Genomic DNA, 14,355 nt, shown 5'->3' on the forward strand with positions numbered 1-14,355 from the left:
AATGTCCTTCCCGAAGCGCCGTAGTGAAGCCAAAACAAAAAAAACGGTAGCGTGTGGGAGGTGAGCACAAATGTAAAGAAACCACGGCAGCGCCTGCCAATTCTACGTCAACATCGCCGCCATATTGGATGTTACAAGCCGAGCGCTCGTTCAAGATGCAACATGTACGGATGTCACATAAGTGAACTGAGCAATGTCGTAGCAAATTGTGAATTGTTTTTTTCGGTATACAGTAGTACATAGATGAGTGTCGACAGAATAGTCTTACAGTTACTGTTTTGTATCACATGCAATATGGCGGACGCATAGGAGTTATGGGTCGTCGCCAACGGGCTCAAAGTGGTATCTATTTATACATATCTATGAGGGAGAGGCGGGGTGTTCTCGGCTGAGGACAGCAGGGCGATAAACACCAGATCGTTGAGGTGAGTTGACAGCCGCTTTTGGAAGGGATTGTTGAATAAATAACTTTTCTGCTGTTGTCGCGCACAAACGATTACCATCACACACAAAAAAACTACCTGGCAGTGGTGACATAGCCTGCGGTCAATAGTAGCTGCGCCAGAAGCTAAAAATACACATGTCAACGTGATGTGTGGAGGTTACAACTCGAAGCATACGACACCTTCACCTCTGCTGTTGTTTCTACGGGTGGTCGTCCAAGGTTTTGAATAATTTCCCCACTCATCACTGAGACATATTTTCCTATGGAAAAATAGCGGCTCGCGAGCAATATGCAATTGTGGAAATCCGTGAATATTGACGCCCATTATAGATATATCGGAGGGGAAAATATCGCAAAAAATGGTGATAATTATTCAATCAACGTTCTCTTGGAAAACGTATGTTTTGCATTTTTAACTACCCAAAACATTATGTGAAAAGCGAATGAATCCGTGATACCGAAACGTGACTACAGTAATCCCTTGTTTCTCGCGATAAATGTGGACCGAGCGCGACATGTTTGGGAAATTTACATGTGTATTACTACCAAATAATATTTATAAGGCCAAATTTAATGGAACACAGTACAGAACACGCATAAAGAAGCACAGTAAATAAATGTAGTAAAGTACAAAACTCTAATTCAATAAAGTTAACAGTAAAAAAATGTAAACAAAGTCGAGATGATTAATGTACAGTAAGCAAAGTGACGAAAATTTTGTTGACATTAATCGTCGACTCATTGTCAGGTGTGGCCAAATGAAACTGATGTTTTTGGTTACTGAACTAATGTTCACTTTTGTGCATTTACAGCACAGTAATGTCTCAAAATGGATGAATACACTAACAAATAACAGTAAAACTAATGAATGCTGTATGGTGCTCTTTGTGACCCGCTGTTGTTTACAGTACAGTACTGTCTGTCTTAACTTGCATTTTTTTTAGGTTCAAAAAAATATTCACGATGCATCAAGGGCCGAGGTACTCAAAGTAGCAAGGGATTACTGTATTCTGTCATCTAGTGGCGTGTTAGGAAAATGGTAATTGGTGCCAAGGAAATAATAATAATCATAATCATAATAATGAACGGTGACCCCGTTCAACCGGGAATAGGTCTAAGACTATATAAAACCTCTAGCTAAGAAACAACAAAGGTATTGTTATTGCTTGACAATCGTCAGTCCTTACAATTCTAGTTGCCCATATTTTGAATATCAAATAAGCTGTTTTACATTTACACAATATTTAAATGTTCTGAATCAGATGGGCAACACAAGCGACAGGGTGTCTGCAGACCGCCATGGGGCGAAAGCTCACCGTTCAGACAGCGGCGGAGGTCACAAAGACCTCGAACCCAGTAACAAAATGGTGGACAGCACGGATGACCCCAACATCTTCAACACACACGGCCTGGAGTCGAAGGTGTGTGCAGGAATTATTAACGCTATATGCATGAACGCTGGTTGAATTGTGGCTATTTTGTATTTCAAATTGGAGGTGTTAGGTGAGAAAGAATTCAGCCCAGATCTGGATGACCTGGTGAAAACTGTTCCTCAGGCACGTCCCACGGTTATCCGATGGGCTGGAGGAGGGAAGGAGGTCTACATTGCCGGCTCGTTTAATCACTGGAGCAACAAGATACCGCTCAATAAAAGGTAAAAAGATATTATTAAACAATACAAAAAAACAACGAAAGGCTAACAAACGTTTTGAAACATAATGATTAGCTGATGAATGTCCAAGAGCATTAATACATTTGTTCTCAAGCTAGTTCCAATAAACCCAATATATGTGTGATTTATAGTTTGGCTAAAAAAGTGTCTCATTTGCTGTTTTAAGGGTAAAAAAAAGTTTGTTTTTATTGTTATTTTTAAATAAAGTATGGTTTATAGATGAAAATGTATCTTCAGCCGTCATCTGTACTTCTTTGAAGGTGTTGGACGTTTCGCTCCTCATCCGAAAAGCTTAGTCAGTGAACTAAAATTGTGCTGGTAGCTTTGGCCCGAAAGTATATATACCTATTGGGATATATGGGGTATGATGGTATCATTATCTGGTGATACGCTGCTAATCTGTGCGTCTATAATCACCAGATTATGATGATGGCTATCTATCTAGCTATTAGCTATCGAGCTAGCTAGCTAGCTCTCTGTTTGCTATCTATCTATCTATCTATCTATCTATCTATCTATCTATCTATCTATCTATCTATCTATCTATCTATCTATCTATCTATCTATCTATCTATCTATCTATCTATCTATCTATCTATCTATCTATCTATCTATCTATCTATCTATCTATCTATCACCTTGTGAGCTAGCTTTCTATCTGTTTGAGTTACTTTCGGGTTGAGTGAACACTGGCGCGTGAGGCTGCTGCTGCTCACTGACAGTAAAACTGATCTTGTGACTGTAAAGTGACCTTGAGAGTTTTGAAATGCGCTTAGAAATGAAATGGATTATTACTATCATTATTCAACTGGTGATACCAGAGTGAATGGGGCAATCAGTGCCAGTCATAGTACATAATCAGACAGAAAAAAAGAACTAATCAGTTTAGCTTCAGGGAGTAGTCCACTGCTACTCCTAACCTTAGAGCAGGGACCTATCAAAGCCACCGCCACCTCTGTCCATTAGGGATATATATAGGGCCAGGGCTAGCAGCACAAATTTAGTTAGTTGATGAAGCTTTTCAGATGAGGAGCGAAATGTCCAACACCTTCAAGGATTACGCCTGAAGAAACCTTTTCATCGATGGACCACTCCTGTACGACTGAGACCTTACACAGATATAAAGTACGATTAACTTCACCCTAATGGTCTCCCCCTTCTTTTCTTAACAAAGCCACAGTGACTTTGTGGCAATTCTGGATTTGCCTGAAGGTGAGCACCAGTACAAGTTTTTCGTCGACGGGCAATGGGTACACGATCCCTCGGAGGTACGTCTGATTTCTTGACTTTGGAATTTTGACTCTGACTTTGTCCGTTTGCTCAGATTTGCTGTCTCTGATCGGAATTGCTAAGAACAATATGAAAAACCAAGCATGATTCATATAGAAGATGTATAAATAAAATCAGAACTGTTACATAAATTCAATAAAAGTAACGATTCAACTTATTTTCCGCCATTTTCTAAGGCACAAAGGTGATTATCCTTATGTGTCGTTTTTTTTCCCAGCCAGTGGTGACAAGTCAGCTAGGCACCATCAACAATCTGATCCAAGTAAAGAAATCCGACTTTGAGGTCTTTGATGCCCTGCAGGTCGACTCTCTAGAGTGCTCTGACACATCAGGTGCGTTTCGTCCCCACAATGTCACTCTTAGGAAAACGTTCAATTTTTTCACAAAGGCACTACTTTTAAATGTGTGTTCTTACGATGTACAATGTTTATAAAAAAATAAAAATATATATTACGGCGAAAAAAACACGGTAAAATGCTTAATTTAACTGATTTCAAAATAAAATTCCACTAGATGGGAACTTATCTTCTCTTAACTTTTGTTTCTTCTCGAGACTTTTGGCACGGACTTGTTTTCTCAGTGGCCGACTTCGCTTTTTACGAGTAGCGATATTTGTTATCATTTACATTACTGTCAATATTTAATGAGAAAAACGGAATCGAAAATATCTCTAAGTTATATTGATATTGAACAACATTTACGTTTTCCTTGTATGTAACTTTCTTGTATGCCTTACACATCGAAAATGTGTACAGGATACGGCAAAATACGGTCGGTTGACCGGTATGCTACAGAAAAAAAATCACTCAGACATCCAACAAGCGTGCCTGACTCACTCCGCTTCCACTTGTAGATCTTTCCAGTTCACCTCCCGGCCCGTACGGGCAGAATCAATACGTGTTCCGACCTGAGGGGCATTTCAAAGCTCCGCCAATACTCCCCCCTCACCTTCTTCAGGTCATACTCAACAAGGACACAAATATTTCAGTAAGTGCTGAATGTTTTTTTTTCTTCTCCACTTTCATACCTGTCAACCTGCGAGACACCGTGAGGTTACTAACGGCTCCTTACATACTGAGAAAAAAAACATGCGTGTGTAATATTTCATTGTGCAATTTTATGAACAAAATTTCACGTTTTAACAAGGTACAACATATTTCTAGCAATAATCAAGTATGTTCTTTGTCATAAAGAAGTGTGGCCTTTTTTTGTCGTGGACAACAATTCATTTGATGGGTTCAATTGATAGCATTCCCCATTATAATTCATTTACACATGCAAATAAGAAACTAACAAGTGAAAATGCTCTTTCGCTGTCTGCATTGCTGTGAGGCAGGCATATAGACTATTAGTCACACTATTCATAAAATACAAGTTATGATTATGTGGTAAAAAATAGATATCCAGCAGACATTTAAACAGCTTCTTCCCCCAAGCCATTATCTCTTTGAACAGTAGCCCAAATGGAACTGTATAGTGCCTCTTTGCATTTTTTTTGATGATGATACTAGTGCAGCATGTTCTACCGGGAACAAATTCCTTGTGTGTTCTACATACTTGGCAATAAAGATGATTCTGATTCTGATATCCAGTGATACATCAGCTTACAAACTTAATTGTTTCCTAGAAAGTGTGTGTAAGGCGCAAAGTTCGTCTGCCAAACATTTATTTCCCATAAGAAACCATTAAAAATGATAATAATCCGTTTCCAGGTCCCCATAAAACATTTTCTACTACATAAGCCTTAAAACTACACAAAATATACGTTATTTTATGTATAATAAATGTGCTATAGTATTGTAATTAAAGAAAGAACTTGTACCGTATAATAAAGTCGTTTTATTTACCTTTGTGATGGTCGTTGATGTAGTTGCCTCTTGATAATTTCCGAGTGAAGTTGCCATGCTTTCTCGGTGATAATACCCCCACTCACACTGTCCCCTGCTATCTGCTTTTCGTTAATCCAAATCAACAGACGTTTTTCAACCTCTTCTATTGCCTGAGATCGTTGCTTAGACAACACAGAAACACCCTTAGCCACACGTAGCAACGGTCGACTCAGCATATTGGTCCTGGGACGCTAAATCACACAAACGCACTTGGACGCTAAGTCACACAAACGCACACCTCGTTGGTGTTTTTCAATGATCTCCTTCTTCTGCTTGACCATATTTTTTTGTGTCCTCTTCTTAACACTAGCCTGTGTTGGGACGCTTTTCGGGTCCCATAATAGCAAAATTACTCCACTCGATAACAAACCACGTCTGCACTGAGTGCACTCAAAGAAAGTGGGTGTGGGAAACTAGTCCGCCGAAAACTAGGTTCGTATGCCAAGATTATATTTTCGCAAATTTAATGTTCGTAAGGCGAAAAGTTCATGAGCTAAAGCGTTCGTAAGCCGAGGTATTACTGTACTGTATATTTTTTTAAATCCTTTTTTTTTAACAGTGGTCAATCTCAACACTTTTGACAATCTGATTTCTAAGGGGATTTATGTATTTCTTACTATGTATAATGTTGATAAAAATATAACTGATATTAAGGTGAATAAACACTGTAAAATGTTTAATTTAACTGATTTGAAAATAAAGTTCCACTTGACCGGAACTTGTCTTCTCGGAACGTTTGTTTCTTCTCGCGACTTTTCGCACGGACTTGGTTGACTTTGCTTTTTACAAGTAGCGATATTTGTTATCATTAACATGAACTGGTTGACAGGTATGCACTTTTTGTGTCTGCTGTGTAATAACACCCCCCCCCCTCTGTCCCCATCTGAACAGTGTGACCCCGCTTTGCTTCCTGAACCAAACCATGTGATGCTGAACCATCTCTACGCACTCTCTATTAAGGTCAGCCTGCACCTCGACAGCCAGTGGTGGTGGTGGCGTTTACAAAAAAACTAATTACAGTGATACATTGGCTTACGAACTTAATTGGTTCCCAGACACAGTGTGTAAGGCGAAAAGTGTGTATCCCAAACATTAATTTCCCATAGGAAACCATTAAAATGAGAATAATCCGTTCCCAGGTCCCCGTAAAACATAAATTTCTACTTTCTAAATTTCTAAGCCTACACAAAACTACACAAAATATACCTTATTTTATGTATAATAAATGTTCTATGTTATTTTAATTAAATAAATAAACTACTGTATAATAAAGTCGTTTTATTGACCTTTGTGATGGTCGTTGATGGCTTGATGGAATGGAGTGGCCGGTTTCATCAGCATTAAACACTTGATGAGGAACGTAGCCTTCTTCTTTCACCATCTTGAGGAATGATCCCTTGTAGGTGCTTTCGCTGTGATAATTTTATCTAGTTCCTCATCAATTGTGTTCTGTTTAGCTGGGTTGATAGCTTTTTGCATCAATATTAATAATAATAATAATAATACATTTCATTTATAAGCGCCTTTCAAAAGTGTACAGATGGCTTGTACGGGTTATATTTTGGAGCCTGATTGATGGGATATTTTAACCTTCCAGTCTACATTCTGCTTTTGAACTATGAAAGTTGAAACGAGTCCAAATTTCACCGTTTTCTATCCATTTTCTCACCATTTTACTTTTGTTTCTTTTTTCACTTTGTTTTTTTTTTTGTTTCAAGCTCTGTCGTCTCCCTTTCGCGTGTGTGTTTTCTCACTCTCTCTCTGTCGTCTGCCTGTCTCTTTAATGGTTAACCCCCCCCCCCCCCCCCCCCTCACTGCTGCGTTCTTGACCTATCACGTGGCTTTAACCGAAGACTGGGGGCGGGGAATAGAGGACAAAACAGTCGGCCACCATTTTCTTGTTATGAGAACGAGCTCATTTGCGAAGGACACAGCACTCATTGTGGCAGCTCCGTGTGTATCCCGAAAAATAGTTTGTATGCCAAGGTAAAGTTTTCATAAATGTAACGTTCATAAATCGAAAAGTTCGTAAACCGAGATATCACTGTCCATGACTTTGTAACGTATCACAGCAATTGGAGATGTTATTGTTGGTGATTATTTGACATGTTCGCTGTTATATATGAGGCTCCACGGATCAGCGTCTGTTGTACTTGCAGGATGGCGTCATGGTGCTGAGTGCCACTCACCGATACAAGAAGAAATATGTAACCTCGCTGCTCTACAAGCCCATCTAATCTTCGCGTCCACCGCTGCCACGTGAGCGCAAGTTAGTTTTCATGACACTTAGCTCCAAAGTCTTGCATGCCAAACACGTTTACGGCTGAAAGGCATCTGCCATGGCCTCATGGTTACATTTAGGGCTATCGGATAGAGAATGTAGCAAAGTGCCTCCACGGTTTGATGGCGATTGCACTGTGGCATTGACTGAATCACTATGTGTATGTGTGTTGAATATTTTGCTGTATGTTGTGATTTGCATGTCAGTGCGTTTATTAATTCATTCACTGCCAGACAATGTGCAAAAATTGTGTCAACTCCAGTGCCAGGGTTTTTGTCATTTTCACTCAAATTGCAAGACCCGCAGAATATTCAGTTTTAGGACTACATTAATATTCAACACAGCGTTAGAAACCGTTAGACTCTCTTCTTTCATTAAAAGAAAGAGTTAATTCCTAAATTATATGGGTCTGGAGTTATATGACCTTGAAATGAGGGCGGCCGTCCAAAATACAATGCAATACATATATATTGATTTATATAGCGCTTTAATAACAGGTGAAGCTGGAACAAAGCGCTAACATGAAAAATAGGGAAATGCTGCCCCCTGGTGGAAGGGAAAATATTGCCAGAGGGCTGACCAATGCTTAATCGGCAGTCCCAGCAATAACAACAAAAACCTGAATTCGGGAATGGCACTCCATATCATATTTTCAATTCCCGAATAAATTCGGGAATGGCAGTGAATGAATTAAGTAGGATTTGGCTGATTCTAAATTTGGCAGAAAACAATTCTGATCACTGATGATGTGAATGTTTATTGAAAACTAAATACATTAATTAAATAATTTAAAACCATTAAAACAAACTAAACGATTTAAAATAATTTTAGAAAAAAATATTAAATATAATTAAAAACTAAAAATAATAGTCGAAATAATTAGTAAAATAATTTATTTCTTGTTCCACTAATGCTTACAACAAAAAAATTAATTACAGGAGGAACATTTGTCAGAGCACTGTCCTTAAAGGACAACCGACGTCACTTTTTTGTTTCTTAACTGACATCAGAAAAATGTTTTATAGCATCTAAAATACCCAAAACACGCAGTATGATATTTTTAGTCAAATGCAAAACACCAATAAAAATGAGTTAAAGTGTCCAAAATCTGCAAAAAAATTGAGCTGCGACTTGGGCATTTTCAGAAAGTCCCGCCCCCAGTTCGTGACGTCACGCCAAGACGTCTTGCATTGCTGGAGAATCAAAACAATGGCTTCAGATTCGGAGAATATGCTTTCTTGTTACACATCCAGTGATGAATTTGATTCAAATAGTTCTGAAGAGGAAAGCATACAAGTTTGCAATCGATTAAAGAATTTATTCTGTCATTTTGAGGCAAACGGGCGGGGGGGAATGTCACACCCAAAAATGGCGACCAGCTCCCGTGAGGAATGAATCAGCCCGTTTCCACAGGCTGATAAATTCCTTCCATGGAGCTTGGACGCCCTCTTCTGGCAGCTTTTGGGTGCAACACAAGGTTTTGAGACAAACCGTAGAGCAAAATACATTGACATGACTGGCTATCTAGCTAGTTAGCTATTAGCTGGCTATCTAACTAGCTAGCTATTAGCCGGACATCTAGCTAGCTAGCTATTAGACGGCTGTCTAGCTAGCGAGCTATTAGACAGCTATCTAGCTAGATAGCTATTAGCCGCTATCTAGCTGGCTAGCTAGCTATTAGCCGGCTATCTAGCTAGCTAGCTATTAGCCGGTTATCTAGCTATTAGCCTTCTATCTAGCTCGCTAGCTATTAGCCGGCTATCTAGCTAGCTATTAGCTATAACTTCTTAAACGGGCATCAAAATTGCTCCAATACAAAAGTGCAATCAGAAGAGTCGGATGTTATTGTTTGCCAAGTGACACCAGTTCGGTATTGTTGAGATTTGCTGTACTTGGAATGTTATTTTCTGTTCTGTGCATTGATGACGTGCAATGTGTTGGTTTATTTGAGGTGACCTTCAGAACTATCTTTTATCTATGCAGTTGCTGTGTGTGTGTGTGTGTGTGTGTGTGTGTGTGTGTGTGTGTGTGTGTGTGTGTGTGTGTGTGTGTGTGTGTGTGTGTGTGTGTGTGTGTGTGTGTGTGTGTTTCCAGTATTTATTCAATGTGTGCGTTCACTATCTGCTGCATTCGAATCGGAAGCAAAAAATTGTTAGCCATTTTATGGATGTTTTCGAAATGCTTTGCGGATCGGGTGTGGGTGTTGTTTTGCACAAGTTTGTTTTTGTTAAAAAGACAAAAGTGATCATAAAAAGGATAAACTTTTATTACCTTTTGACTTTCTGTTTTTTTTTTTTGTCATGAGCATAACTGTGCATTTCAGATACTGAATTCAATACATGTATTTTTCCGAAAGAAGTGTTTATTCGGTTCGTTGACATTTAAACTGGAAAATAATCAGAGAATACACTTTCCTTAGGCAAAACAATTTCTTAACTAAATTCAACATCAATGGGCCATTTCTTGGCTCGAGCTTTAACTCATTCATTGCCATTCACGATTTTTTGGGGAAATTGAAAATATGATACAGTATATAGAGTGCCTTTCCCGAAATTGCTCGGCTTCTGCTTTGTCTTTTTTTATGGTGCCGATAAAGCGCTGGTCAGAACTCTGGTAATGTTTTTCTCTTTCACAAGGGGCAGAATTTGCCTTTTGTCCAGGTTAGCGCTTCGTGACAGCTTCAGCTGTTGTTAAATCAATACGTATTGTGTATTGTATTTTGTACAGCTGCCCCCAATTTCAAGCTCAGATAACTCCATAACATATAACTTAGGAATTAACTCCTTTTTTGATTGAATAAGATAGTCTAAGGTTTCTAACACTGCATTGAATGTTTATGTAGTCCTAAAACTCAATATTCTGTGGAATTTGAGCGACAATGACAAAAACCCTGGCACTGGAGTGGACACATTTTGGCACATCGTCTGGCAGTGAATGAGCTAAAATTGTTATTGCACAGCTACCCAAACTGTTTCACTTTAACCGAAGCAAACATGTGCTTATTCAAGCACGAGCGCCCACGCATATACACACACAGTCTTACATAAAAAGTTATTTACAGCATGAATGGCACATGTACAAAGCGTGAAAACAAAGCGAAATGTACAGAACAATGATGGCACCAGTAACCTGCCGAAGTTATATAAGATGACCGCAAGCCATGACAAATGGCATCTTATAGAAATACAAAATGAATGGCATGAGGCCTTTTTTTTGGAGAAATATTTTTTTTCCCCCTCCTCGTTTCGGGCCAAAGCTACCAGCAAATTTTAGTTCGCTGACGAAGCTCCTCGGATGAGAAGCGAAACGTCCTACCTACACCTTCAAAGAAGAAGTACAGATGACGTCTGAAGAAACCTTTTCATCGATAAACTCGTTCCATGTGCTTTGAGAAGCGTTCAATATCGTGAAGGTCAAAATACTCATTGGCGTGGTTAAGGCAAGTTCAAAGTTCAAACTTTGGCAAGTTATGGTAATTTCCCATTCTATCACCTAATTTTATTTTTTTGTATTTATTTTACAATCTTTAATCATGCACATTCCGTTGATAGCATCAAGTCACTGCAATATTGCACATGCTCGTACTTGGGCTTATTTTTTTCTTTTGCAGCAGCAGCACTTCAACATCACATTTCAGCAAACACTAACATTTATAAATGCCGAATCCTGTCGCTTAAGCACTTAACTCATTCACTGCCATTGACAAATTTATTCGGGAATTGAAAATATGACAAAAGCGCCATTCCCGAATTTGTTCGGGTTTTGTTTTTTCATACTTGGGTGCCGATAAAGCGCTGATGTAGTGGGGAGTGCATAGTTTGACCCTTACATCCCTAGCACAGCCACTACTAACCACCACCCCCCTCCCTCCCCTACCCTGACAGTGATGACAAAGACACGAGCCAAGGCCATTTTCCTCAATAGGCTGATTGAATCAATTGGGAGCGAAGGAGACCCACGTGACAAAGAAGTGCCCGACTGAAAGACAGAGAGCGGGCCATCATGGCACTGCCGATCAAGACTATGGAGCACTCCACCCACACCCCCGTGAGTCCAAACGAGCGCACAACGACCCACCACAACCAAGGGAAGTCCCGCAAGCGAAGAAAAAGCAAGTTGGACACCTTTAGAGGCCACCAATCCCTCTACCTCACCGACCAACAATACCTCGCCAAAGTCATCCTGGACGGGTATGACCACTCCAATCCCAATGGACGCACTAGAGGATCACTTCCAGAACAGATGGCGCAAACCACTACAAGTTCAAGAAACTTGGCCAGTTCTGATCAGACTTCAGACAATGACATCTTGAACAGACAGACCCATCCAACCCCAGGAAGTCTTAGGCAACCTCAAAGCGATGAAGTACGATGCTCTACAACCAAGACCAAAGACGACGACCTCCCCACCATCACCAAGTCAGACACTCCCACCAAACTCAAACTCTCCTGTTGGAGGAACATTGAAAACAATGGGACCTGGGAAAACCTAGAGGTCCAAGGAGGCGGCGTAGATGTATTTAGAGGCGACAAAATCAGTAACTCGTGAATAAGGGAGCACCACAACAAGATCATTCATTGGAGCCTTTGCCCTCCCAGAGACCAAAATGGGCGAACACAACCCAAAAGGTCCAACCACCTGCAGGGCACGCAAGCTTAGAAACGAAACGTCGGCCCATGTACTGCGTTGCACTGAAGGATAACATCATCCAGAGACACAACAAACTCGCTGAAGAAACGATCAAATAAGGGCTGGGTGGTTGAACAAGAAGTACAAGTAACTGACAAAGACGGCAAAACCCTCAGAGCAGACGTTGTGGTAATGTTTTTTTCCCTTTTTTCCATGTTAGCGCTTGATTCCAGCTTCAGCTGTTAAAGCGCTATATAAATAAATGTATTACATTGTATTTTGGACAGCTGTCCTTATTTCAAGATCAGATAACTCCAGACCTATGTAATTTAGCAATTAACCATTTTTTCCTGATGAAAGAAGAGAGTCTACGGTTTCTTACGCTGCGTTGAATATTGATATAGTTTATTATGTAGTCTTAAAACTCAATATTTTGTGGGTCCTGGAGTTTGAGTGACAATGACAAAAACCCTGGCATTTGAGCGGACATTTTTGCACATGTCTGGCAGTGAATGAGTTAATGAACTAAAAAAATGAAGCTGGTGACAAAACAGTGAGCCACTTGTTGGCATGGGTGACTCGATCGTTTAAAACAGCAGGCCTACGTTCCTCCATTATGGCAACAAATACACCGTGAATGCCAGTGAGTTTGATTGAAAGATGATTTTTTTTTTCAAAGTGACCCCAAACTTTGTGAACATTCTGTATATATGTGCAGAGTTCCTCTCGCAAACCTCATTTTGACGTGCAGAAAACCCCCTTTTTCCCCCCTCCACAGGTCTGTCCGGCTTCTCACCACAACCACCAGGGACACGTTTCACACACCTTCTGTCGTACGCACTCAAAGAAGAACACAGATTGCGCTTATGTGGGATTTGGGGACGCTGAAGGGAGTTTGCTAAGGCTTGGTTGGAGACCGAGGTCCGTCAGTGTTGCGTTCGGGTGTTCGCGGGGGTCTAAAGCAAGCATTGGTTGGTGTGCTTCCTGGCTGGGGGATGCTGATTGGCCGCTGGGGGGTTGACGGCATCATTCTTCAAGCTTGGGACATCAGCATGCTGCTGGCGGGCACCGCTTCCTGGTTTCTCAGCTAAATGCAAAGGGGAGAGAAGGTTGGGAATGTTCATAAGTAGAATGGTCGTAAGTATAATGTTTGTAAGTTGAATGTAAGTAAGAGAGTGTCTATAATCATGTGACGTTTCAGAATGAGCACAAAAATGTCAGTAGGTGTGTGTTTTTTTTCTTGTTATGAAGGATTAGTTATTAAAAAAAAAAATCTGTGAAACTGGGTCATGCGTGAAACATGCATATTAGTTTCATTGAAGTCTAAATTGTTTATTTGTCGCACTGGTGATTTTGATGACAAAAACAATACCAAAAAAAAGCAACGCCAAATTTCAATTTTGGCTCAATTTCATTCGACGTACAAAGCTTGTCTCTTAGAGGACAACCGACACCATTTTTTTGTTTCCTAACAGACATCAGAAAAAAAAACGTTTAAAAGCATCTAAAGTACCCAAAACACGCAGTTTGATATTTTTAGTCAAATGCAAAACACCAATAAAAATGACTTAAAGTGTCCCAAAACTGCCGCAAAATGACCAGAAGGTCCCGCCCCCCTGTTCGTGACGTCACCCCAGGACGTCTTGCCTTGTTCTAGAATCAAAACAATGGCTTCAGATTCGGAGAAGATGCTTTCTTGTTACTCATCCAGTTGTGAATATGATTCAAATAGTTCTGAAGAGGAAAGCATACATGTTTGCAATCGATTAAAGAAGTCCTTTTGAGCCGCCAGGACTCCAATGTAGCGTCCTGGAAAATGCACAAGATGGCACCCAAGCTCCGTTGGAAATGGGCTGATTTGTCTGCTGGGAATTTGTGTCAACTAGTATCAAATAGTAGTCTTGGTGTAACACACAACGATTCACCATCGCGTTATTTATGTGTTTTCCTTCTAATTTCGCCATCAACATGAAGTTTTCAGACCAAACAAAGTACCCAAAATGCATTGTGTGTCGCTTTCTCGGTCAGGGGCGTTCCTGACGTGACGTCATGTCAGGAATCGTCATTAACTCAAAAACAAGACTTCCTGAATACTCAGCGCGAGTCTTAAAACGTCAAATATAGCTAAAAGCGGTGGATTCTTTGTAAA

At 40.1% G+C, this 14,355-nt stretch overlaps 2 protein-coding genes across 7 annotated transcripts in view; one reads left to right on the forward strand and one right to left on the reverse strand.

The window, feature by feature from the left end:
- Nucleotides 1-370: 370 nt before the first annotated feature.
- Nucleotides 371-13,123, forward strand: prkab2 (protein kinase, AMP-activated, beta 2 non-catalytic subunit). Of its 2 annotated transcripts, none has more exons than XM_089008910.1 (9): nt 371-425; nt 1,708-1,866; nt 1,942-2,099; nt 3,292-3,385; nt 3,625-3,739; nt 4,261-4,394; nt 6,188-6,256; nt 7,456-7,565; nt 12,985-13,123. In XM_089008910.1, exons 2-8 carry the CDS (start codon nt 1,708-1,710, stop codon nt 7,531-7,533), a joined length of 807 nt encoding a protein of 268 aa, XP_088865036.1. In that variant the 5' UTR covers nt 371-425; the 3' UTR covers nt 7,534-7,565; nt 12,985-13,123. The 2 variants fall into 2 exon arrangements, with proteins under 2 accessions (XP_088865036.1, XP_088865037.1); XM_089008911.1 differs by having other exon boundaries at nt 7,456-7,555; nt 12,985-13,116.
- Nucleotides 9,823-14,355, reverse strand: part of LOC148891302 (myomegalin) — a 56,863-nt gene continuing 52,330 nt past the window's right edge. For all 5 annotated transcript variants that reach the window (XM_089008909.1, XM_089008906.1, XM_089008907.1 and 2 more), the window contains one exon: nt 9,823-13,293. In XM_089008909.1, the coding sequence (XP_088865035.1) occupies nt 13,163-13,293 (131 nt within the window). In that variant the 3' untranslated portion in view covers nt 9,823-13,162. The remainder of the gene's footprint in view (nt 13,294-14,355) is intronic.

The sequence above is a fragment of the Hippocampus bargibanti genome, linkage group LG11 (assembly GCF_051943395.1).
Source record: "Hippocampus bargibanti isolate YZ-2025 linkage group LG11, ASM5194339v1, whole genome shotgun sequence".
NCBI classification, from domain to species: domain Eukaryota; kingdom Metazoa; phylum Chordata; class Actinopteri; order Syngnathiformes; family Syngnathidae; genus Hippocampus; species Hippocampus bargibanti.